Source organism: Pleurodeles waltl, chromosome 6, assembly GCF_031143425.1.
Source record: "Pleurodeles waltl isolate 20211129_DDA chromosome 6, aPleWal1.hap1.20221129, whole genome shotgun sequence".
Taxonomy (NCBI): Eukaryota; Metazoa; Chordata; class Amphibia; order Caudata; family Salamandridae; genus Pleurodeles; species Pleurodeles waltl.
Window position 1 is genome coordinate 579,621,595 of NC_090445.1, and position 27,060 is coordinate 579,648,654.

Sequence of the window (27,060 nt, forward strand, 5' to 3'; positions counted from 1 at the left end):
TGGTGCAGATGAGTAAGTGAGGTGATGGTAGAGTTGTCAGAATGGAGAGTTTGACGAAGGCATTGTTTAATAACTTTAGATTTTGAGTATAAGAACATTATGATGTTTTATTGGGGTGTGTATTTAAAAGTCTGGATATATTGGATATTAAGCTTTGAAGTCGCTTAATTGTTACCTCGATTAATGTTCCTTTTTGTTTTCTGTTCTTCCTCCCTTGTCCTCCTGTCTTTTTCATGTCAATGTGTTTGTTTACACAATTCAAGGTATAGTAATACCCCTAAAGAAGGGACATCTAGTTCAGAAATGCACTGGGTGTCAGGAACCAGCAGTGACATTGTTTAGTTGAAGGAATTGTGAATCATGTAGATCGAAGTATATGTTGTACTGAATCATCCACGAAGCAATCAAGGATTTATGTTGAAGTGAAAATAACTTGCATTGTCATTAAATGTTTGATGACGCTTTGAAAATTTGATATATTGTGTTAAACTTTATTTCAATTTTGTACCCTGTGCAAACTGGGTCCTCACCACGTGTGTGATTGGGAGGTGAACTGTTGTTGTAACTGCTTCTGGCAGGGCACGTCCCTCTGCAGCACGCAATTATCTGTATACGGTGGTGGAAGATTTGATTCATTTGTTTCATTAGCTAGTTGTGCAGGTCATACACAAATATACTGGGAGTTCTGCCAGCTCAAAGCTGATGGGTCATAGGAACATCAACACCGCCTAAGCAAACAAATATTTGCAAATCCCATAGGTCGCTCTCATCTTAAGAAGGGGAATGAAGTAGACCAGGCACTTGCTTGCTTGCAGATCTCCAAGGAAGGATAAACTATAATAAGAAAGTTTAAAGCAGAAAAGTATTATTTTTCTGTTTGCAAAGTGCTTTACAGAATGATACGATTCACAAAGTCGAAGAAGCATGTCACAAGAGGATCAGTGTGAGAGGGAAGGAGAAAGCAGTAAGAGGTTGGGGAATCATAGGAGAATGGCAATGAAAGACTTCATGTGAATGGATATGTTGTCATAATAAAAACTAAGTAAATATAAATATAGTAGCAGTTTGAATGTAAAAAAAAATGGGGCTATTGAACGTGAAGCAAAGTATTTAAACAAAGTTAGAATGCGCGTGTGAGTAAAAGTTACGAAGGAGCGAGGATCGGGACCTAAAGGGAAGTAAATGAAAATACTGTGGAAGTGTTTTTCGCCAAAAGAGCAACTAGGAGCTGTTAGTGAGAAGCAATTTCTTGAACTGAATCTGTGATGTGTGGGCAAGTGAAATGTTTGGAGGAACAGGCATCGTAAATGAGAAATAAGGTCATGAAAATGTAGCGGAGGTTTGCATGACAAAGAACAATTGGGTGCGTCCAGGGAGTGGGAAGCAATTTCTTTAAATAAAACAGGGTTGTGCAAGTAAGTAGAAGTTTAGGAAGAGCAGTGGTCGGAGACATAAGAGAAGTCAGTGATGAACTAACAGTAGAGGTTTGGGTGAGAAAAAAATAATTGGGAGCAGTGGAGAGACAGTTAGGGTGAGCAGGGACTGGGGACAAACGAAAAGTACATGCAGTTACATTGAATGTGAAATTGGAATGATCAGATGAATAAAAGTAACCAGGAAGGAGAGAAGAAACATGAAAGAATAAGTAATCAAATGAAACTGCCTGTTAGAGTGCATTTATCCCATCATCTGCAATCTCTCCACTGGGTTCCTGTCAGAAAGATAATTCTGTTTAAAGAATTAGTGCTAGTGCATGGAGCATTATATCGATCTGGTGTGGAATATCTTAGGGCAATTTTCAACTTTCATGTTCCTGCAAGAAACCTGAGGTCTGCCAATAAATTATTAGCAGTGACCCCCAGAATTTGGCAGGCTAGAGTAGGAGGTAGATTTCTGCCATTTCCTGCTGTTGAGCTTCAGAGTGCTCACCACCTTTCAAAACTCGACCTCCAGGCCTGCTGCTAGCAGCCGATGGCTGCCCCTATTGCAAGCCCCCACTTTTGGTGGGAGCAACGGTAGGAAACTCAAACAAAGGGCAGGAGGAATGGTCCTTCCTAGCATGCACCACCCCTAGCGTGTTGCCTGTGAGGCAGACTCTCCATTTCATTTTCCTCCATCTGGGATGGAAAGAAAATAGCCAATCAGGTGTAGGGAAGTGACCTCTGCCCACCGGAAGTGGTCACCTAGTGGGTGTAGCCACCCTATGGTAGATGACCCTTTGGTCACTACAAGGTTCCCCATAAAATGCCCAGTAAATACAGTATTTAGTGGGCATCCCTAGACCAAGAACTCGGATTTGACAGACAGAAGAAGACCAGCAACAAGAAGATCCAAAAGCACAAAGAAAAGACGCCAAACTTTGCCTGCTGAACCCAGGACCCAACAGTCACCTCTGAGGAGCTGCTGGACAACTGGAAAAACTCTGAAGAACCCCAGAGGTCCTCAGGCTTCGTAAATTGCCAGATAACTCCCTCCATAGTGGAGGTACCAACTCTAAATCCACAAGGAACCAACAAGCCAGTGAGATATACTTCACTGACTGGATGCTAACTCCAGAACCAGATGCTGTAGCCAGACTAAACTTCACAGCAACGACCGCGAGGACAAACCCTGCCAGTTTGCCAAGTATGGTGGCACTGCGCTCTCCAGGGGCTGAATCATACCAATACCCTGGGTATTGGTCACTTGACTTCAGACACCAAGAAAAACAGTTCCCCGGGACTGTAAAAGGAATAGGAAGAAGCCCCAGTTAGGGTACTTCAGAAACAATCTCAACCTCCCACCAGAGTACCCCTGTTGTCCTGCAATCGACCTTTGAACTGACCTCCTGCTTCTGAGGGCATCCTTGTGTATAGCCCCTGGCTTACCGATTCACTCCGCACCCAACCTCCATGTTCTCTTCACCAAAGATCAACTGTGTTCTAAGGGTCCCCCACGCCTTGTGACATCGACATTCCAAGGGGACCCCCAGGATTCACCTTTAAACTTACCTGTGCAGTGCTTTTCCAAGTGGTTCCCTGCAGTGGCCCAGAGAGCTTTTCCTGCCTCTCCTGTCGGAACGGGGAGCTGCCCGAACTCCTCCAGCTGGCATGCTGTGCCCACTGACTGCCTCCACCAACCTGCAAAAGAAGGACTTGGCAAACCTACTGTGTGATTTTATATGGTTTTTTAAATGTCCAAAAAAAGAGAAAGTAAAAGATAAATTGGGGAAAAATAATAAGCTGGTGATAGGTACACGGTGAAATCCAATAATGTAATTAAAAATGTAGGCAGTAGGTGGCAGTATGAATTCAAATAAGTAATTGAATCCAAGCCAGGCACTTGATATTAGCTGGAAAGAAGATCAGAGGTGCGTTATCTGGTTATTAAAACGCCAGAAAATCTTTGTAAAAGCAAAATTCGCTAAAAGGAAGTAATAAAGCGTGTGCAGGCGCATTGGTATTGAAAAAAAATGCTGCAAACCTGGACGGCTTCAGATAAGAGCGGAATCAGAAAGCGCATATAATGCAGAGTGTACAATTTAGGGAAAGAAAAGTCATGATGGACAGAGAATGGAAACATATTCATTCATGGACTTCTTACACAAAAGAAAAAAAGTTCCTTAACAGCTGGCAGAGACAACAGGCAAACACACAGATGGCAAAGCGACTATGTTCCATGGGAGAGACAAACGCAAGTTTGACCAACTGTAACAAGAGTGACAGGAAAGCCAACCAAGCAATTGATGGGCTCAAAACCCCAGAATTTTCTTGGTAAGCCTCAATATGTCCGTGGGCCTCATTTAGGGGTCGCAGCTGCGACCCCCATCTTGCCCCTTGCGACTCCCGGCACTGCCTTTTGCGACCCCTGGCCTCAGAGGTGGCAGATTAGTCAGTGCAAGGAACACAGGGGCAGCTCGTCTTTATGGTTTTTGCTTGGGGCTCCAGTTCCTTGTTTTCAATCGTTTTTATTTTTAATTACACTTATAGTGAATAATAAATTATTCACTATTAGTGTAATAAAACATGGAGTAGAGTTAGCTGGAATATGACCCTCCTTGGTAGTTGAGGTAAGTAAAAAACTATAAGTTGTATTTTGTGTGCATGCTTGTTAAACTTGATCTGAAAAGATGAAGAGAGCAAGAAAAGCAAGAAAGCCCTTTATTATTGAATAAGTCTTGTTTTCCAGGCTGTATGGAATACCAAAAGACTTGCAATTAAGCCAGGTCTTGATTAGTGTTTAAAACGTCACACCATCAGGGCATATTGAAAGAACATTGTAGCAAAAACTAATGGAGAGAGTTCTAGTGCAGTTTGTAGCCCAGCACAAAATAATTTGGAAAGAATACAATTTGGCTGACATTGCCAGAGGTTTGTAGTAAAGCTGCAACCAATACTTGCTGGTTTTAGAAGAAAATGCTACAGCATGACCTCTAGCACCTGAATGAAACCCTGACAACCCGAAACGAATCTACTAAAAAGTATTTTCTCAATCTGCCTCGCTTTTACCTAATTAATCTCTTTTCGTCCAGTCTCCCTCTTATTTAACCTACCAACTGAACCTACTCACTTTACCCTCACTGAGAGAACCTCCACTTTCTGACCCTCTGCTTCTTAACCATTCATCATGAATCGAATCATCATAAATGACTTGCACAGCGCAAAACAAACCCAAGAGTGGCTTCCAGGTGCTGCACGTAGCGCCCCCTTACCGAATTTTCATCACTGATATTTCTTTATTGAATTCTTCCTCACTGAATCTCTCTCACTGAACCTTTTCCTCACTGAGCCTATTTCACTGAACCTCGCTCTCACGAAACCTCCTTCATTCAACCTCTCCCTCACTGAACCAGTTTTGTTTGGACCTTTCTTACAGAATCCCACTCACTGAACATCCCCTCACCGAGTCACCCTGCCTGAACCCCTGCCTCACTGATCCACACTCACACAACCCCTCTCTGTGTAAACCTCCCTCATGAAACTCCCTTATGAGCCTCATCTCACTTGAGCTCTACCTCATATCTCCCCTGTTGAACCTTTCCCTTAATGACTCTCACTCACCAAACCTTTCTCTTTCATGGGTTGCTCTTTTGCTACATGTGTGCTAAATGCCCAGTGCTTAATTTGAGCCAGGGGCTGCCCGTGAGGGCCACAGGCACTTATTTTCAGGGACCAGCACTTCTTTTTCGGCATCAGATATTTATAGAGAACGAGAGGGAAAAAACACACAAATCGGAAAGATGGTAGAAGAGACAGTTGGAAAAACCAACACAAAGGACCAAAGCAGGAGCCTGTGAGAGTTAGCTAAAAAGGAAGGGAGTGTCTGATATCGAGTTAAAGAGGCATGGAGAGAATTCAAGACTACCAGCCTTGGTACTAAGTGTGCCAACGTTTAATTGCACCAGCCACAGGGTTCTGAGCAGAGCTTCGTGTACCAGCATTCTTTCTTTAACAAATTTTACAAATTAAGTACTGCAAATGCCTTGTAGCCAGTCCAAGCTGATTTTAGAAATCACTGATTTCTGGGGGATATATTTCAGTCCTGAAAACAGTGATTTTAAAAATGATCCCTAAGCACTGGCTGCATGGTTCTTAAGGCACTTGGATTGACATGGCCTACACATCCCCACTAAACCACTCCTTGTCCCTTACTTAGTAAACCATTTCATTGCAGAGTGTGACCATTTTCCTCACCACATATCATTCCTTTGGAGAAGTTAGAATATCTCCATCATCCACCCCTCCCTCGCTGAAGCTGTCCCTCATCTCCATTTCCCATATTCAACACTATACAGTGCCCCTCAGACTGGAATTCTCATCCACATGCATAGATATCATGTTGCATATAAATTGAAGTTCTTGTCAATGCACCCAATTCATGGATGGATGGACAGATATATGTTTATTGTACAGTTAAATAAAAATCATTACAAATTTCATATAAAAGTAGTGCATAAAAAAACGCATCCAAGTATCTTTTGCTGCATATTATCTATTCCTTGTGTTTCTTGCTAATGACCCTTTGTTGCTTCTATATTGCTTTTGGAGTGTGATAAACAGACATTAAGCAATAACTTTTTGGAAAGGATAAACATGATTCTGGCCTTTGTTTTGTGCATAACTCGGTAACTCTAGCACAATCATGGTCAAAGTAACACTCATCATCTCCCTCTGGAGTTGGCAATAGAAAAGCAGGGTTTGGTGTGTTACATCTCTTGATGGAGTCAGTTTCAGCAGCCAGAATGATTCTGTCATAGCGGTTAAGTGTCTGGTTGTCAAATGCTGTGTGCAGGTACGAGTCTTGAGGATTTCCATTGAATGAGGGACTATTACAATCAGTGGGTAACCCATCACTATCACTTCAGTTTGCTGAATGCTAAGGCTAACCACTGCATCCACTTTGAGACAACCGGGCACTGCTGCTGCTACAGGATCAAGAGTCGCTGAGAAATACCCAATGGGGCACTTAGGGGGTCATTATGAACACAGTGGGAATCCCGCTGTGTTCATGCTGGAGGTCTTATCACAGACCTCAAAAGCCCCCTTTAGACTCCGCTGGCCGAATAAAAAAACATTCTGCTGGACTGGGACATTGCAGACGGCTCCACATGGAGCTGTCGTCAATGCCACTGTGCAGCGGGTGCAGCAGCACCTGTGTTGCAGATCACTGCCCGTAAATCGGGCAGTGACCTGCGTGACGGGGCTCTGCACGGGGGCCCCGGAGCACCCCTTCCACCAGCCTTTCCCTGGTGGGTTCACACGCCAAGGAATGGCTGACGGAGTAAGGATTCTTTATCTGCCCTGTCGGATGAAGATTTCCGCCATCATCAGGCTGCCTATCGGCAGAAGCCTGGCAGTAGTGGAAGGCCACCTGTGGCAGTCCCCACTGAGTACTTTATGTGGCGGTCGAGCCCGCCATGCCAGTGGCGGAAATTACCGCCGGCATGGTGGTCGAGACCGCCATGTACATAATGAGGGACTTAGTCTCCCCATGAGTCTGTATTACCACAGATAATGCACACCCATCTTTCTCATGGCAGAAGATCACACATTCTTTAGTAAAGTCTGGCAGTACAGGAGCAGGTGCACATCAAAGTACGTTTTTGAGCTCCTGGAAGGCTTCCATGCTTTTGTCATCCTTTGGTACTAGGTAATTTACATCATTGTGCATCACCCTCAGAAAAGGCTTTGCCATGAAGGAAAAGTTCAGGTTCTATTGCCTGCAATAGCCAACAATGCCCCAGAACATTTCACTTCATAGTAAGTGTATGGGACTTGAATCACACACCACATACTTTCTTGGTGTTCCTTGATGTCTCACATTTGTACTGGGACGGAGTGGTAATCTGACTGGTATGCTGCTGATTTGTGATGCCTACAACTTGGACTTCTTTGCCCGAGAGGGGTAGGTAAGGGACCTCAACAGTTCTAACGGTCGAACGGGAGGGGGGAGGGTTTCTGTGTCTATCAGGAAATATACAGGAGTCTGTTAACCCCTCCATCTACATACAGCCCACTCTGGTCCACTTCTAGGACTGCACTAAGTACGCACTCCTCCTCCCCCCTTACGCACCATCATTGGTTCAAACCAAAATCTGTGTAAGTTCCAAACATCATGGGAAATGAAGCACTTTGAAATATCAACTGAGTGTGGGGAATTCTGGTGCTCATTTGGAAATGTGGAATCCATCCTTGCTTTGGTATATGTCCAGGAGGATTTTGTGACAGGGCTGATTATGGAATCTTTGGGGTCAACATAGGGAGTCTGGGTATCGGGGCACCTCTCCCTATGCCACGAAATTCAACACTCCCACTTTCAATGACCGATTTTGTTGCAAATGTTGAAGGGGTAACCTTCTTTAAAGCACTTATGCTACTTCCGGGGGTGCTACCTCATCCCCTTACTACCCCTGAGGGCATTCTCCCCTTAAGACATGGAAACCCCTTGCATTGTAATCCGGGCACTGTGGTACATTTCCATGCCTTGAAGGGGTACTTTTAGCCCCTTCATTCCTCCCAGCCTATTCCAAGTGGTTCTGGGCTTTTATGTCCTTCTCCTTTAGCTCTTTACACTTAGCTTATAGCATGTCGCTGCAGTACTTGACATATTACAGGATCTTGTCAAGGGGCTTGCTCTGCTAGCAAAGAACTCCTTGGACAATCTGATTGCTAATTGTGGGTCTTAGTCCTGGCACAAAGAAGGCGAGGAACTCTCCAAAGTTATCTCCAAAGGGGTCGTTTGGCCCGCTATACTTTCTGTACACCTACATTAACTTCTCGAAGTATGCATGTACAGACTCTTCAGGTTCTTGAGAGGTTCTGGAAATCTTGGGCCAGTTTATCTCTCTTTGAGGTACCTTAGTCTTTAAGTGTTTTACATGACTTCTTTGCTGGAGGTGAGGGTGCATTTGTCCCACGTACTGTAGAAGGCTCCTGAGTCGGCCATTCAACTGCTCTCTTTCATTCTGTCCATCGATCCTTTGGGCCCGACATCCCAAACAGCCCATCCAAATCCTTCCAAGAACCATTGAAAAGGTCACAGTCTGGTCCGTCTGTGTATATCACTCATCAGGTTTTCTCTTAGCTTCGGAAGAGAATTAGGGAAGTGAAAGAGATCTGTCCAAGACCATAGGACATGTATGTATGCTCCTCACTATATGCCCCCAAAGGATATTCTCTTACTGCCTCTCCTGCAGCCTCTCCGTCATTCTTTTTAGCAGCCTGTTTCTTTTATTTCGTTTTAGTCCTTTCCTTCTTGGACCTTAGCTCTCTAAACTTTTCGGTCTCACTGCAATTCCTAATGTTCTCAATTACATGTCTTAAATGGGTTCTCAATCCCTTTCAGCAATTTCAGTTCCTTTTCACCCATCATCATCATAACATTTTTCCAGAACTATTTTTTGCTGTGTCAAATCAGTTTCACATTCATCCACCACTTTCTTCATTCTGCCATGCACCTCTTGTGCTGCTATTTTTTCTTCTGTGCTCATGTAGAGCAAATTGCTCTCACTGTAGTGTCCTAAGAAAGTTATTTCCACGTTGAACAATTTCTTCAAACGGCTTTCAACTGGGCAACTTTAAGTCTTTGTGAGGGTGTATCCTGTGTTTGAGGGGTTGGCTGATAGAGCTGCAATAACCATTTCACCTCCCTCTATGGAACTAGTCAAAACCTCTCCTTGCGGAAAGCTTAGTGCCATTGCTACAGGCCTTAGTGTGGGAAACACTTGGAATCATCTGACTTTGTGGGTTGCTAGCAATTGTCCCGGCAGGGGAAGTAGTTGAGTGAAAATGTAGTTTATTAGTTTATAAAAACCATAAACATGAAAAACATATGAGCAACTAAATTGCCATACTAATTTCTACAAGGGTATAAAAACAAGATACAAGCGCCCACCTAAAAACAAACACAAAGTCTGACCATAGCAGCGAATCATAAGAACAGCACTTGGCTTCACCAAACTCAAGGCATCGTATACTGACATAAACACAACACTTAAATTTTGACGAATTTAGAGCATCAGAGGGATACGTCCCCCCGAAGAGCAACATATTTAGAAACCTGGAACATAGCCACATAGATACTACACTATGAAGTGCCTAGTGCATAGCAAACTGATAAGTGTGACCTGTTCCCATTCTGGCCCTGAAGACCTTGTATCTGACCGGGGGACGAAATCAGTGATCCACCTAAATGAATTATTGAGTTACAAAGTCATAAATATTGTGAAAGAAAACCGGTTGGGGCACATTCAACCAATCATAGCAGCAGATAATGTGCAAGTCATATTAAAGCACCAAAGAGATCCCTTGCGCCCTTTCCCCGTCATAAAATGGCCGTGTGATAAACTGTAAAGTAACAAGTGACTAAATATACAGTGCGACCAGCAGGAATGGTAAACGGGTGCCCCCGTGGATCTTTGAGGAACTTTAGACAGGATAGAGTGCAGGATTCCTCGCACCCGCGAGCCTCGCATGCCCCCCTGGCAACCCGTCTTTCGGGGTCCACTGCACCAGGTTATTGCTACACTTCACAGATTGAGGTAGACTTGGCCCTGCTTGGGGAGGTCCTTTACCCTGATCAGGGCATTAAAAATGTCAAGAAACTGCTCCAGCCGAATATTCTACTTCATGTTTCAGGGGTTTAAAGACTCCAGGATGGCTGACCTACATATTGTTATTCTTATGCAAAAAAGTATTTATGTAGATAGGTCTTCCAATGCTCCAGTAGGGTTGGACAGAGGCGAAGGATATACAATAATGTCTATTTTGTCAGGTGACATAAACAACACCTTTTGTCCTCCGGGTGTCCCTCCTTTTGCCACTTAGGAATAAAGTCCTGGGGTGTGGAGCAGCCCAAATCTCATTACCATAAATTCCCTCTTTATGAACACAGAATATGCTGCTTCAAAATAGGGCTGCTCCTATTGGACGTCGTAGGAGTTCAACACCAGCCATCCATGTGCCTGCATGGCTAATGTAATTTTATTGTCCAACCGTTTTTGGCTTTCGTAAAGACTTGCTCATTTGTATCCAGTTGCCATAATTCGATAAGGCAGAGGTTCTCAATTCAGTCCTAAAAATACCTATTAAAGCCTCCTTTCCCCCTTTGCAGGCTAATTTCAGCTCAGATGTAATGCACCATTGAGTCATTAGGTGCGTTTCTCATTTTATGACAACATCTTAAGAAAGCCGCTTGTCTGCTTTATCAGAGAAAGTTCCACTGGCGAGGCCGAACTCGTATTTTTGGCCCAAATTATCAGCTTCTCCAAGTGGTTTGCATCCTCACCGAGCATAATCTTGCCTCCATACGATAAGGTCTGGATCCGTTTTGACTTTATCACCATGATGAGAGATTTAAGGTTTGACCCCAGAAACTTTTCGATAAAGTTTCACTTTCCCTGTGATAGCTTCTTTTTGTGCGCACAGGAGGCCCTCAAACCCAGTTTAAAGTCTAGGTATGTATTAGTGGCTGTTTCCTTAAGTTGGAACCCTTTTAGTAGCCATTTCCGTGCATAACAATATGCCGGTTTAGAGAGATTACTTTGTCATTTTGAGGTTAATCTCTAGTCAGTTATTGTCTGAATACACTGTGAGCGGTTGATCAGACTTCTGGTGTACTGCTTAGTAGGAGAAAATCATCTGAGATATTAGACAGAAGCATGCCAACAAGCCTCGGGGCATGAGATGCTACCTTGCCAAGGGAACATGAGAGATGCAATGAACAGATTAAATAGGAGTGGCACAAGCACACACCCCTGTTTCAGACTTAGCGAGGTACCCACTTCTCTGGACAGCTGACTCCCATCCCCGACTGTTAGCAATGGGGTTTCTAGTTGGCAGTGGTTTGCACCTTGTCCAAGTAGGGACCCTCACTCTAGTCAGGGTAAGGGAGACACACACATAAGATAACCCCTGCTCACCCCGTAGTAGTTTGGCACGAGCAGTCAGGCTTATCTCAGAGGCAATGTATAAAGTATTTGTACAAACAATCACAGTGACACAGTGAAAACACCACAAAAGTACTCCACACCAGTTTAGTAAAATAGCCAATATTTACCTGAATAAAACAAGACCAAAATGACAGAAATCCAACATGCACGGGCAATGATATGAATTTTCAAAGATTAAATTTCAATTATAGCTCTTAGAAACACAATAGCTCCAACTGGGGCTATCACAACGTCATTGACGGAGTCATTCCTAACAGTCCGACGCCACCCGCAAGGGACTGCGGGCCGGTCACGGAGTTGCACGGACCCCCCATTACAGTACCTTTGAAAATGACGGAACAAAGGTGTTGCACAGAGTCGGGGTGATGAGGCGTCGCTGGAGCTTGTGCAGCGTTGGTTTCTTACTGCTACCGGGACAGTGAGGCATCAGTTCCTTATGGTTGCAGGAGAGCTGATGTGGCATTGGTGGCGAGGCATCAGTTCCTCACGATCCGGCAGGGTCGATGAATCCAGCAGGTAAACACAAGCGCCATCAACTTTGTGGTGTCGCAATCACACCACGGGGCCACAAGTGCTGCGGCGGAGTCGGGTGTCCTGGAAATTGAGGAGACAGCATTTAGGACTCAAGCTGTGGTGGGACTTAGGAGGCACTGCAGCAGCTTCAGGCCTGCAGCATTGGTCATTGCACTCAGCAGGGACCATGGCACCTGGTGCAGGCAGCAGCGCGGAGTCAGACAGTCGCACTAGTTCCGAAGTTGCTCTGGGCCCAGGGACTGGATTTGGCACCACTTGGCAAGTCAGGACTCTCAGCAAGAAAGTCCAGGTGCTGGCAGATGAAGTCTTTGATGTTTCTGATACTTCTAACAGGACGCAAGCTCAGATCAAGCCCTTGGAGAACCTTGGAAAGCAGGATGTAGAAAGCAAAGTCCAATACTTTCACTGCCAGGGCAGAAGTAACAGCAGCAGGCCAGCACAGCAAAGCAACAGGCAGAGTGTCAGGTCCTCTTCAAGCATCCAGCTCTTCTCCCTGGCAGAATGTCCTCAGTCTAGAAGTGTTCTAAAAATCTGGGGTTTTGGGTCCAATACTTATACTCATTTCTGCCTTTGAAGTAGGCAAACGTCAAAGGAAAGTCTTTGTAGTGCACAAGGCCCTGCCTTTCCTACCTGGTCCCAGACACACTCTAGGGGGTTGGAGACTGTATTGTGTAAGGACAGGTACAGCCCTATTTACGTGCAGCTTTCAGCTCCTCTGTTGGACCTGGGCCTTTTTGCAGGGTCATCCCCAAATGTTTTGCCTCCTTCCTCCAATTTTTTCTGACCAGTTTTTGTTGGCTTTAGGACTCTGGGCAATTTACCACTGCTAACCAGTGCTAAAGTGCAAATACTCTCTGTCTAAATTGTATTGGTGATTGGTTATACATGATTGGCATATTTGGTTTATGAGTAAGTTCCTAGTAAAGTGCACTAAAGGTGCCCAGGGCCTTTAAATCAAGTGCCACTTGTGAGCCTGCAGCACTGATTGCGCCACCCAAATGAGTAGCCGTGTAAACATGTATCGGACCTGCCACTGCAGTATATGTGTGTGCAGTTTTAAACTGCCAATTCAACTTGGCACCCACTTGCCAGGCCCAAATCTTCCCTTTTACTACACGTAAGTCACCCCCAAGGTAGGCCCGTGGACAGGGTGCAGTGTTCTTAAAAGGTAGGACATGTACTGATGTGTTTTTCATGTCCTTATAGTGAAATACTGTCCAATTCGATTTTCACTATTGCAAGGCCTATCCCTCTCACACATTAACATGGGGACTGCCTTTAAATATCTTTCAAGTGCAGTTTCCCATTGGGAGCAGATAGAGAAATGGAGTTTGGGGTCTCTGAACTAACAATTTAAAAATACATCTTTTGGTAAAGTTAGTTTTTAGATTGTCTGTTGGAAAATGCCACTTTTATAAAGCATGCATTTTCTTGCTTAACCATTCTGTGCCTTTCCCTGCTTGTGCAATCCACGTCTGGGTCAGACTGACAGTTAGGCTGTTTGTGAATTCTTACTAGACAGTGACACAATGGGAGCTGGGGAGTGTCCTGCATATCTTCAAAGGCAGAAATGAGTATAAGTAGTGAACCCAAAAACCACAGCTTTTTGATTACTTCTGCATCAAGAGGAACCTCTGCCAAGGAGAAGAGCTTGATGCTTGAGGAGGGCCTGCCCCTTTGCCTGTTGCTTTGCTGTGCTGGCCTGCTGCTGTTTCTGCCTAAAGAGGGAAAGAACTGGGCTTCGCTTTCTGAAATCCAGTTTGTGAAGTTTCTCCAAGGGCTTGGACTGAGATTGTCCCCTGTTCTGAAGTCTCAGGGACATCAAAGACTTCTTCTGCCAGTGCCTGAGCGCTTCTGCTGAGAGCCTTGACTTGCTAAGTGGTGCCAAAACCAGTCCCTGGGCCCTAGGAGTGGAAGTTGGTAGCCTGCAGGGGAAAATCCATGCACAGCTGTGTGCACATCACAAAAATTGACGCACGGCCATCCCGCCGCTGAAAATTCGACGCAGCACCTGCCTCACAGCTGGAGAAATGACACAGTGCCTGTTCTCACAGCGGACTCTTCGGACAGCGCATCGGAAATTTACACGCACGGATCCTGGGCATCAAAGTCTTCAGCATCCCTGCACGGACCCGAGGCTGCGCATTCGGAATGCGAGAAAAAAATTGACTCACGGCCTTCGATGCATTGCTTGCTTTTCTGACGCACTGTCGCCCTTGCAGCTTTATTTTTGACATATACCAGGTACTTTGTGCTAAAAGAACGCATCCATTGATTTTTATGGATTAAGACTTTTTATTTTTTAAATGTATATCTTTGCTTGTTTATGTAACATAAGGACCAGCATACCTCGCCTCACCTTCTATATACCCAACAGAAGTCTTCGTTCCTCACAGCTCGCCCTTGCAGCCGTCCCCAAGATCCGGAAAAGTACAGCAGGAGGAAGATCCTTCTCTTATCTAGCAGCCCGGGCATGGAACACACTTCCCCTCAAGTTCAGGCAGACCGCATCACTGAAGCCATTCAGGAAGGACCTCAAGACCTGGCTCTTTGACTGAGCAGCATGCCCACATTCAGCGCCTCACACCCTATGGGTGATTAGCCATGCCTTAAAAGTCTGTAATTGATTGACTGATTATGTTGGATTTTTGTGATTTTGGTCTTGTTTGATTTAGATAAATATTAGCTATTTTTCTAAACTGGTGTGAAGACCTTTTGTGGTGTTTTCACTGTGTTACTGTGTGTGTTTTGGTACAAATACTTTACACATTGTCTCTGAGATAAGCCTGACTGCTTGTGACAAGCTACCAAGGGTGGGTAGGGGTTATCTGAGCTGTGTACCTCCCTTACCTTGACTAGAGTGAGGATCCCTGCTTGGACAGAGTGCAAACTGACTGCCAGACCCCAATTGTAACATCCTCCCACCACTCTAGCCCAGGAAGATCCATCAGTATACGCAGGACACAACTCAGCTCCCTTTGTGTGACTGTCTAGCTCGAATTCACAAACAGCCCAACTGGCAGTCTGACCCACACTTGTATTCAGCAACCAGGCAGAGGCACAGAATGGTTAAGCAAGAAAATGCCCGCTTTCTAAAAGTGACATTTTCAAACTTACAATCTAAAAACCAACTTCATCAAAATATGTATTTTTAAATTGTGAATTCAGAGACCTCAAATTCCATATATCTATCTGCTCCCAATGGAAAATTACGCTTAAAAGATATTTCAAAGCAATCCCCATGTCATCCTATGGGAAATATAGGCTTTGCAATAGCGAAAAATGAATTTAGCAGTATTTCACTATCAGGACATGTACAACACACCAGTACATGTCCAACCTTTTAAATACACAGCACCCTGCCCGTGGAGTTGCCTTGGTCCTACCCTAGGAGTTCTTTACATGTAGTAAAAGGAAAGGTTTGGGCCTGGCAAGTGGGTGCACTAGCCAGGTCGAACTGGCAGAACAAAACTGCACACACAGACACTGCAGTGGCAGGTCTAAGCCAATTTTACAGGGCTACTCGTGGGTGGCACAATCAGTGCTGCAGGCCCACTGGTAGCATTTGAGTTACATGCCCTGGGCACACATAGAGGATTTTACTAGGGACTTACTAGTGAATCAAAAGTGCCAATCATGGAGAAACCAATCACCAATACAATTTAGACAGAGAGCACTTGCATTTCAGCACTAGACAGCAGTAGTAAAGTGTCCAGAGTCCTAAAGCCAACAAAACAGGTCAGAAAAGATAGGAAGAAGAGGGCAAAACGTTTGGGGGTGACCCTGCAAAAAGGGCCAGATTTAACACCGACCTTAATCCTAACCCATTCTTTGTATAAAGTAACCTTATTGCCCTCAGAAGGTTTTGCGGGATCCCTCATAGCTGTACCTTTTTTCACAGTTTGTCACACCAGACACAGTCAAAAGCCACCTTGATTCCACAAGGCACATGAAAAACAGAGTGTGGATATCACTCTCTTTCTCTTTATGATTAGACAGATGGCCATCAGATTAGATAGGGTCCCTTGGGTCTTTGTGAACCCTGTCTGATTTATGGGCAGTTTTCCAGTGTCTGATGCCCACTCAAATAGATCTTGCAACAACAAGGTTGAGAAGTATTTGAGGACACATCTAACAGCGCTATCAGGCGAAAACTGCTTGGGGAGGAGGCCGTCCCACCTTTAAAGATGGGATGAATAATTTAACTTTGCCTACTTTTTGGTACACTTTCAGAAGCCAGTATGGTGTTAAACATCAGTGGCAAGAAGTTTGCCACAATTACATTTTTTGTTTTAAAAGAGCTTGGGGATAACATTTGGGCCAGGTGCACAGTTGGCATGTGAGTTCTTTATTATCTTGGTTATGGAGGAAGTAGAGAATTCCCATGGATCATGATCAGCAAGGGTGTTGTATGCCTTATAGGGATCCTCTGGGGTTGACACTGAGGGGATTAGGCCTAATGTTTCCAGTCAAATCTCTTACATGGGTTCTCAATCCCTTTTAGCAAATTCAGTTCCTTTTAATCCATCATCATCCTAACTTTCTCCTGGAGCTTCTTTTCTCTGTGTCGAATCGATTTCACATTTATCTGCCACTTTCTCTATTCTTCCATGCTACTCTTGTGCTACTCTTGCTTCTTCTGTGCTCATGTAGAGCAATTTGCTCTCATTGTAGTGTCCTAAGAAATCCATTTCCACGTTGAACAATTTCTTCAAACTCGACTTTCAACTGGGCAACTTTACTTCTTTGTGGGGGTGTATCCTGTGTTTGAGGGGTTGGCTGGTAGAGGTGCAGTAACTATTTGACCTCCCTCAATGGAGCTGGCCAAAAGCTCTTGTTGTGGAAGGCTTAGTGCTATTGCTCCTGGCCTTGGTGTGGGGAATAATAGGGTAACACTTGGAATGGTCTGACTTAGTGGGATGCTAGCAATTGTCTCAGGGGGGGAAGCATTCGAGGCACCCGAAGAAGGCAGTGCACTCATCAAAGCCTGGATAGGAGGTGAAACAGTGGTCCCTTTATAGCTTGGGGGTGCACGAGATTCTGTAGCAGCTTCAGTATCTGTCCTAGTCTTGTTTGCTGCTGGAGCTGTAGCGCTCTGTGCGGCCTCTTCGTTATATGGGGATGGTCTTATGGGGAGCTCCTCTATGAAAACATCCTGTTCCTCACTCTTTACCTCTTTCTCAATTTCAGATTTCTCATTCTCCCCAAGTTTTTCCTTCGTTATCTCTTCGCTGTCTAACAAAGGGTAAGCTCCAATGGTCTCAATCACTTTTCTCGCCACCTTATTTCCTTTCATCATCCTGTGCACTTATCCTCGAATGAGCCTGACTGTGATTTTTAATGCAAATTTCTGCCTTCTCTTTTCGGTTGACACATGTCCCCAAGGATGCAAAGCTTCAAACTGTGTGGGCCCGTGTTGAGGTTTCAAAGCATACATCCTTCGCCTCAAATTTTTAAATTTTAAAATTCTGGGAACTTGGAAAGCCCCGCTCAATGGGAACCATAACTCACCATCTTTGGACGTATATTCATGCCACTAGTTAAGCCACATAAACGTGTGTAACCCATTCTTTGTTGAACTCTCCCTAGCAGACGTCCCTTCAGGTGGAAACTTTTTTTCCTAATTCACATCTTTCTCTTTTTTTCTAGAAAGGATTTCCCATAATGGCATGTTCTCAATTACTCTCCGTCCCAATCTTACACTCTCTCCATATTAGTGTGTTCAAGACCTGCCTACCAATACCAGCTCATACTGTCAAAAGGTAACCCTATTGCAATGTGGCTACAGTGTTCGTCACCCAATCCCTGCACTGCACCAAATGACACAACATATGAATACTGCCAGAACTTCCTAAACCATTTTTCACTACAATTCTTCATTTGCTGCTTCATCTAAACAGAAATCTCTACATCAGCAAGAATACTACCTACTTTCACACAACAGTAGACCCTCCACCTGCGCATGTCACCTTACACAGCACGCTCACTCCTGTGCGCCAAGGAATGAACCACCACTGAGTTGAATTAATACACCAGTACAAGAGAAGATGTATGCCCCTATCGTGGTGTGACTGATAGCACCTCACACTACACCTCACCTTCGCAGACAAGTTCAACAATTTAATAAATTCAATCTGAGGTACCTCTCTTCAACTTTATGCTGTATGTATAATAACTCAGCATTTGTCCATTGTAATCAAGTAATATCATCAAGAACACAATAACTATTGTCCCCACAAATCCAAGAGCTAAAGCCACATAATAATTGTTCTCAAAATCCGTCCACTGCATTCCATCACAATACGGCCACTCCAATTCCCAACACACATTGCCTTAATGCTCACTTCTCATTCATGCTTTGGGTGCTTGCAAATCCCTGTTGATGCTCACATCATCCTCCTTCAGCCACCTTATCTTCCGATACCAGTATCGGGCTGAGACTAAGTCAGTTTGAATCTCGGAGGAAAACAGTCTTCTAGACCACAAAGGTGCAGTTATCAGTTCTATAGCCAATTGGGCTTTCTCTCTTACTGATCAGATCCAATTGGAACCATCAGCTCTGTTACCAGTTTTTCGGCGCGCAATCCAGTCTTTCATAATCATTCCAAGAGCACACCAACGGCTATGCCCAAGAGTGGTGTAGTACCGATATGGACTTTGGGGCTCCATGATTGGACCCATCTCTAATTCATATGAGTGCAAAATCAATAATCAGAACTGTAACATCCTCAGTAAGAATGACAGGCACCGATTAAGGGTTTAACGGTTTATATAATGGATTAATATACAAAATACATGAACTAAGCCATCAATAGGTTTAGCAGTAAAACATGTAAATGAGAAGTACTAAAACTCAGTAAAGCTATATAGAATTTCCAGCATTGATTCGCCTTGTAAGAATGGGAAAAACGATCTCCAAGTTGCAGTGAAAAGCATGACCTGTTATAGGACTTTAAACAAAGGTTTTCAAAGATTGCTAAACAAGTACATGGTTCTCACAATACACACCAATGAGGAGCTAGCAAGAAGAAACATTTTACTACAAAATAGATTTGAATATTCTCTCATAACACTATCATATTGAATTCAGTCGTTTTTAGAGTTCATTCAAGGATTGTAGTTGATACATTGTACCAGTGATAGTCTGAAACTGTTTGGATGTCTTTGGTTATGTACAGCACGGTGAGAAGTCTCTGGGAACACTCACCATTTATTAGTGTAAAGCTTACAATTGTTTATTTAGACACATACTGGCAGTGCAGGTCACATGGTGTACTACGACTTCGGTTCAAGATGGGGGACAGTGTAAACACAGTTCATGTTAGCTCTGCTTCTGATATATTTCAAGCCCAATTAAATGAATGACAGCTCTCACACATGCAAGGGCAACTGCGTTTAATATCTTGATATAGTTGTGTAACTATTTGAATTAACAATACATTTGTAAATCTGAATCTGATGTAACTTTTTTCCTTCCTCTGAACCTCTGCAAACACCTTCTTCTTCTTCTTCCAACAGCAAAAGGAGACTCAGAAGATGACTCTGAAGAGGCAGAGAATCCACCCAAAAAATCTAAGAAGAAAGCAACTCAAGAAGCTGGGGAGCCCAAAGGGAAGAAATCCAAGGACAAAGGTGGAAAACATGTCTATCCATTCTTACTATACTCCATGTGTCTGTTGAAGACGTGTGTACTCTTTGCATACTGTTTTCTCTCAGAGGTTATGTACACCCTGCACCCTCTATACCACCTCTCTTTAGGATCTGGGCATACCCTGCACTACCCAATATCTCATGTCTTTTCAAGCTATGCACAAACCTGATGTCATCTGTCTATTGGAGATTACTGCACCCACAACAACCCCGAAACATTCTGTTGGAGCTGTGTTTACTCTCTGCAACCCTGATAACTTCAGTCTTTTCAAGCTGTGTGTATCTTCCTCGGCCTTGATACAATCTGTCTATGTGAGCTGTGTATACCATCCACAGCCTCAATATCATCTGTTGGAATTGTGTGTACCCTCTGGAACTCTGTTACCATCTACCCGATGAAGCTTTGTGTAACCTCCTTAACCCCAGTGCCATGTGTCTCTTGGAGATGTGTGTATCCAATGGAACCTGGAAACCATCCGTTAGAGCTTTTTGTACCTGCCGTAATCCCATTATCTTCTGCCTTTCAGGGGTGAGTGCATCCTCCTCAGTCCAAACCCCAGCACCCTCACCTTCTATGCATGGGACCAGCGTTTCTGCCCTCTGTCCATTGGAAGGGTGTTTACCTTGGCCTCCCTTATCTTCATGTACACTTCTTCCCTTTATACCCTCTTTTTGGTGGTGACTGACCCGTGTTCCTTTCACTGAGTGATTGCTGAGTCCCAGGTTAGGTAAAACTATAGTTGTGCCTTTCCATTCTGGGAGCATCAAATTGCTCAGCAGCATGTAGGTGGCAGATATGTGCCTGTGTATGATAGGTCGCCCTAGCCTTCTGGTGTCAAGGGGTGAGAGAGAGACAGCGACAGGTGACAAATGTTTCTGCCATGGGCAAGTGCTGAATCTGAGAGGGAGGGTCTTACTCTTCTCCTTTCTTACTTGCCTATTCAGATCAGTCCGTTGGTACCTGTGCTGCCCGCTCCATTGCTGAGCATTGTAGAGTTTATTGAACAAAAGGCCTCTGAACATCATCTAGGTAGGTGTTGTGTTCTGGTGTGAGTCTACAGAGAGTTAGTGGGCTGACTGCTATTCTGGTCCTCACCAACTGTCCATGAATGTGTCTCCGTATACAAGGCCAGGGTATGGGAGCTGTAGTGCCCAGCCAGGCTGTGTTGATGCTTAGCCCCTTTAAATATCAGAAACAGCTGGTGGGTCAAACTCATATGATTTAAAAGAAATGTAACTTAATACAGTTTTTCCGAGTGGGCTACATAGCGCAAATTTAACTTGTTCTCCTCCTAACAGTGATAGCACACAGAGTAAAGTACAACACCTGTACTGCAATGCACAATAACATTTCTAAGTCTCCAGTCCTTTCCTTTAGTTTAAGGAGAACTATCCAGCACTTTCATCTATGGAAGTGAGCTTGACGAGGACGTAATAATGCTTCCTAAGGCAAAGTAATATATGCACCAGTTAACTGTGTGCATGGGAATTGCAAAGTTTCACTTGCTTTTTTTTTGTTTTAAATGTTTTTGTTTTTTTCAAAAGGAAAATAAACAAATACAATATATGAATAGACCTTATTCTTCAATTGGAGAGAGACATTTCCCCCGTTTACCCCCAAAAAAGGAAGCATTGACTTAATACATCAATCATTAGCTATGAGCCAGTTCCGAAATTGTCCCCAGATAGCATTCCCTTTCCTCCTAGCCAATCTCCCCTTCCGTTCGTACAGGGAAATCTCCAGATGATACACTGATATTAACCTGCCCAACCACTACTGCCATGATGGTGGTTGCGAGCTCAACCATACGGAGGAGATACATAATCTATATACCGCCATGGCAAGAAAAATAAACGCCCTCGGTCGTCCCCTTGTTTGTTCAGCAACCCCTAGAACCATGATTTCTGGGGTAAGGACCACGTCATACCCCAATTTTTATTTTATCACAACTTGCATCCCATCTCTCAGTGTCGCTAATTCTCTGCACGTAGCAAACATATGGATTGCATCTGTTCCATGGTCCCCGCACCTTGGGCAATTAGTTCAGCGTGACCCCCCCCCCCACTTGACTAGGTGGGCCGGTGTATAATACAAGTCAAGCATGGTTTTATAATGTTGTGCCTGTAGAGACGAAGAGAGTAACACAGTATGACCTAACTCGAGTGAGTTAAGAAAGTTAACACATTCATCCGCCAGTTTACCGCTCCACCGTTCACTATGCTTCCCCAAGTCATCGGGTTTCTCTGCCATTAATGAGGAGTAAATTACTTTGATAGTCATGTTAGATTCTCCCAGAATATTTTTTAACAATTGGTTGCTTTTATACCCCTGTGGCCCACCCGTTTTCTTGCCCAGAAAGTCTCGAACCTGTAAAAATTTGAAAAAATCCCTTTGTTCTAGGCCATACCGTTCTTGAAGACTCGTAAATGTCTTAATTCCAACGTCATCAAAAAAGTCTCCAAGCCTCGCTATACCTTTGGAGGTCCATTTTACCGTATAGTTATCCTTAAAAATTTCCAGGAGCGACGGATTATTCTTGATTAGAGCATAATAGTTAAATCTTCCGAGCCCATTCTTTGTACGCCACGGCCGCCAACACTTATAGGCCGCCTCTAATACCTTGTACCGGTTTTTCTCATAATACCCTGGTTCGTGGAAAGTTAACAAACACCCCTTTGAGGCAGAACCCACAAGCAATTCATAGATATTAGGGATATTGGGGGTACCTTCCAACCTGTTCTCCCCTGGTCTTTCCCCCCATAATGGGCGCATATATTGGAATGCAGCTGCCAATTGATATAGCTTCAGATTAGGCAAGGCCAACCCCCCCTTTTCGCGAGGTACATAAGCTTAGCCGATCTTCTGCACTTGCCATATGCCCAGATAAATCTCATAATTATCCATTCCATATCTTCAAACCGAGATTTTGTAAAGTTCAGGGGTATGGTCCGGAATAGATACAATAATTTGGGGAGAAGAATCATTTTGACCATATTACGTCTCCCTAATATAGTTATATGCAAGTTATTCCATATATGCATATCATTTTTGGCCTTTGCCAGTATTGGGTCTAAGTTCAGTCTGATGATTTTTCCTACTCTTGGTGAGATACTGATGCCCAGGTATACTGCATGCTCCACCCTCCGATTGTCCTGTGAATTAGTATATTGATTAACCAATAGCTGAGTTTTAGTTCTATTTAGCAAATACCCAGAAAATGTCCCGAACTTGGTCGTGACCTCTTCAATTTCTTTCAATGATGCATCCGGGTTGGAGGTTATAATGGCAATATCATCCGCATAAGCCAGGACTTTTGTATCCCAACCATATCTTCGTACCGGGATAATCTGCTTGTTCCCTTCAAGCTGTCTGATCAGAGGATCTATATATAAGGCGAACAATAGCGGAGAGCATGGGCATCCCTGCCTAGTACCTCTCCCCACTTGGATGCATCCAGACTGCCCTTCCATTAATTGTATTCTTACTCCCGGGGACTTATACATGGCTTTTATTGCCACAATAAACTTTTCTCGAAAGCCATATTTCTCCATAACCTTCCAGCGATATTTCTAGCTAACTCCGTCAAATGCTTTCTCAGCGTCTAAAAGGGCAACAGCCATGGGCTCCTCCGCTACTTCTGTTGCATCAAACAGCGTAATGACTCCTTGAATATGTTCTGCTGTATCTCTACCGGGGAAAAATCCATGTTGTCGGGGCATTACCAACTTCTTGATTACCACGGATAACCGGACAGCGAATATTTTAGACTACACTTTTGCATCACTATTAATTAAAGTTATTGGCCGATATGAGGCCGGAGTCTGCGGGGCCTTCCCTTTCTTTAGAAAAACTACTATATTAGCCATTCCCCATGAGGGCGGGGTCTTTCCACCATTCTGTACCTGGATAAACAGCTCAAGCATCAATGGACATAACTCTATTTTAAAGGTTTTGTAGAACTCTAACGGAATTACATCAGGGCCAGAAGCTTTGCCGGCAGCTAGTTTGCTTAATGCCTTGTCTATTTCTAAACTACCAATCTGACCCTCCAGTTGCGGGTAGTCCTCTTCTGAGAATGTGTTAAACCTGATGGGGCTAAGGAATTCCTGCATCTCTATTAATGAAAATCCAGCTGTATCATTATAGAGGTCAGTATAGAATCCCTGGAACACCTTCCTAATGCCATCAGTATCTGTCACCATTTGTCCCTGTTGGTCTTGAATCTCTCTGATGACCCCTGCTGCAGCTTTAAGGCTTGCCCTTACCGCCAACAGGTGACCAGTTCTTTCACCAAACTCATACCTTTCAGAGCGTTGCACGAGGTATTTTCCAGCTACTCTTTCTGCGTTAACCCCATTTATTGCTGCCCTTGCTATAGCAATCTGCTCCTGGATGTTCTTTGCATCTTCCCCCCTTTCTATGGCTGTAATCAACTGTATTTCTAAATCTCTGAGCTTCAAATGCGAGTCTCTTATTTTCCTTTGGGCCTTTTTTTGTTTACTCAGGGTAAAACTCAAAGTTGCTCCCCGTACCCCAGCCTTCAAAGTATCCCAGACTATCTCTATAGGAGCAGACCCTACGTTAATCTCTAAGAATTACACTATCCAGTTCCTCATATAATCGCGGTATTCCAAGTCACTGAGTAGCCCCCTTTCGAAAGTCCATCTCCTGGTTTTGTGTTTTAGACCATCTAATTCAAAGTCCAATACCAGTGGATTATGGTCAGACATAATCCGTGGATATAATTCCATGCTAGCCTGTGACAGCAGTTCAGGAGATGTCAAAAAGAAATCTAGTCGGGCCAGTTTCACATGGGGGGCAGAAAAATAAGTGTACCCAGGATCTGGATCACATAGCTTGACCCAAGCATCCACCAAACCTAACTCTTTCTGGAGACCAGCCATTGCCTTAAATACTCGAGATTTCCGCCCCTGATATTTCTTTGCTACGGGCGCTAAAATATCCTGCAAGCCATCCCAGGAGCCGTTAAAGTTAAAGTCCCCACATAAAATATACGGGGCCGGCCAGCCAGTTAATTCTACAGCCATAGTATCCATTACAATTGGATCATCCGATACTGCCCCATAAACAGAGCACAGCGTAAAGCTACCTTTCTCATATAAGCATTCTACAATTACCCATCTCCCATTCCTATCAATCTCCTGCCTGGCGAATTTCACTTTGTTGCTCCGGTCCAATTTCGCCACCCCTTTAGTTTTCACCTCTTGTTTTGAGCATGCTATCACTCTCATGCCAAGCGACCCTAAGATCCCCCGGTTCCTGTATTCCACATGAGTTTCTTGCAAGCAATAAATATCTGCCCTGAGGGTTTTTAGATCTTCCATAACTTTCCTTCTTTTTCGGGGGTCATTTAGGCCACAGATGTTAATAGAGGCTATTCTGAGTCTGGTCATTTTTATCTCTTTTACCCCTCCCCCCTCCTTCTCCACCTCCCAATCTTTTTGTTTGGCTTTTCATTCCGGCTATATGTAATCTTACATAGACTTTGCTTCCTCGCTCCTTCTCTGGTCATTGTCTTCTGCTCCATTCTCCTTATCCCTTCCTTCCCCTTTCCCCCCTTCTCCCCACTTTCCCCCTCCTGACCCACCCCCTCCCCATACTACACCTGCCCACCCGCCTCCCTCCCCACAAGGGCTGGATGGGGACCCCTCCTCCCGGCCAGCCCCCCCCCTTCTTGTAGAGCAATCGAGCCCCCTTTGGACCGAGTGTTGGCGTAACGTAGATACAGGGTGCCCGCCCACCACCGAAATCCTTGATATCTAAAAATACGTCCTTATTTCAGCTTCGTCAAATATTCCTTTGCTTGAATCTCTGACATAAACCATCTCACTTTTCCATTCACAACCGTTTTTAAACGAGCAGGGGAAATCAAATAGGCTTCTCCTCCCTTATCGAAAAAAGGTTTGATCAGCTGTCGAAGCTGCCATCTGCGCTCCACAGTTGTGTGACAGAAGTCTGGTCGCGTGAAAAAAGTTACCCCTTCCATATGCCGCGGGGCGTTAGGGTGTGATTTATCAAAAATAGCCTGGCGCAGCAAATAATTCCCAAAAAACACCAAGATAGCTCTAGGGTATTTTGAGGTAGCTGAGTGTACCCCCTCCCTCCTGGTCGGGGGAAATCTATGAACACGCTGAATCTCGTTATTCCAATCCCAATGGTTCCGTTCAGGAAATGCCCCCTGCAGTAGCCTAATCATGTAGCTCTGAATGTCGTTCCCTTCCAGCCCTTCCTCTATGCCCAAGAAGCGTAAATTGTTCCTTCTCTGCCAGTTCTCAAAGTCTTCCAGTGTCCACATTATGTCACTCATTTGGCTCTCTTGCGTGGCACTCTGTTGCTTCAGCGTGTCGACATCCTCTTTGACTGCTACTATCCTCTCGTCCATTGTGCACAACTTAGCTTCTATCTCGGTGCATGATTTTGCAACTTTACGCACTGTTCCTTGCAGCCGTTTTGTAGCTACCCTGGCTCGACGACTTTCAACCCGGGTTTCTGTTTGGAATTCTTTAATTGAGTTAAATATTGATTGTAACATCCGAGAGTCAGTGCTTGCTGCGCATATGTCGCTCTTCGCGCCCCTATTATTTTCTCCCTTGAAGTGTGGCACAATGGTTAGAGCGGCAGACCCTGAAGCAGAGATCTGGCTCAAGACCAGGGTTCAAGTCCCGCTTCGGCAGGTCTTGGGCTCAATTCCCTTGGACCAGATAATTCTCGCCTCGGTGCCTAATCTAATTAATGAGTCACACTCTGCAACTCTGGGCAATAGCTTGCTTAACCTCCACAACGGCCCCAACAGTGCTTGGATGCCTGGCTTCACCCTGGGGGTGCCCAGGAGTGGGCGCCTCACAGGGAAAAGCCAGGAGGGGTTCCATAGCGGTATGAGTACAGCGCCTTGAGACCCTAACGGGTGAGTAGTGCGCTATACAAGTGCAAAGTTTACGTTTATTATTCACCAACTGCTGGCCGCCCATGGTTGACATATCTGTTGTGTGGATTACATCTGTTAAATTAATACTGGAGTAATCCCATTTCAACGTCTTACTCCCGCTAGATGCAGAGAATTCAGTACCCTCCTGTAATCCAGGCCTTGTTTTAGTGCACTTGCGATGGCGCCGCCTCTGCCGCACTGTAAGTTCGTTACTTGATGAAGCATTCCCCCCCTCGGAGAATATGCTGCTACCAGAGTCACTAGGGCTGTGCTCATCAGCACTACTGAGGTCTGATTCCTCTGTCAATGAGTAGAATTTGTCCCCAGTGTCTTTCGCCCAGTCCAAGATTTTCATCTCTTTTTCATTATCCTTATCACCTCCTCCTAGGCTCTGCGAGATACTTTGCTCCTCTGTGCTACCCCGTATGTGTTTTATATTACTTAAGTCTCCTCCTCCTTGTATTGCGGTCACATATTGCTGTGCCGGGGGACACTCCTGGC

The 27,060-nt window shown here is 44.5% G+C and overlaps 1 protein-coding gene across 3 annotated transcripts in view; it reads left to right on the forward strand.

The window, feature by feature from the left end:
- Positions 1-27,060, forward strand: part of TULP1 (TUB like protein 1) — a 594,937-nt gene that overhangs the window by 352,600 nt on the left and 215,277 nt on the right. For all 3 annotated transcript variants that reach the window (XM_069238767.1, XM_069238766.1, XM_069238768.1), the window contains one exon: positions 19,481-19,594. In XM_069238767.1, the coding sequence (XP_069094868.1) occupies positions 19,481-19,594 (114 nt within the window). The remainder of the gene's footprint in view (positions 1-19,480; positions 19,595-27,060) is intronic.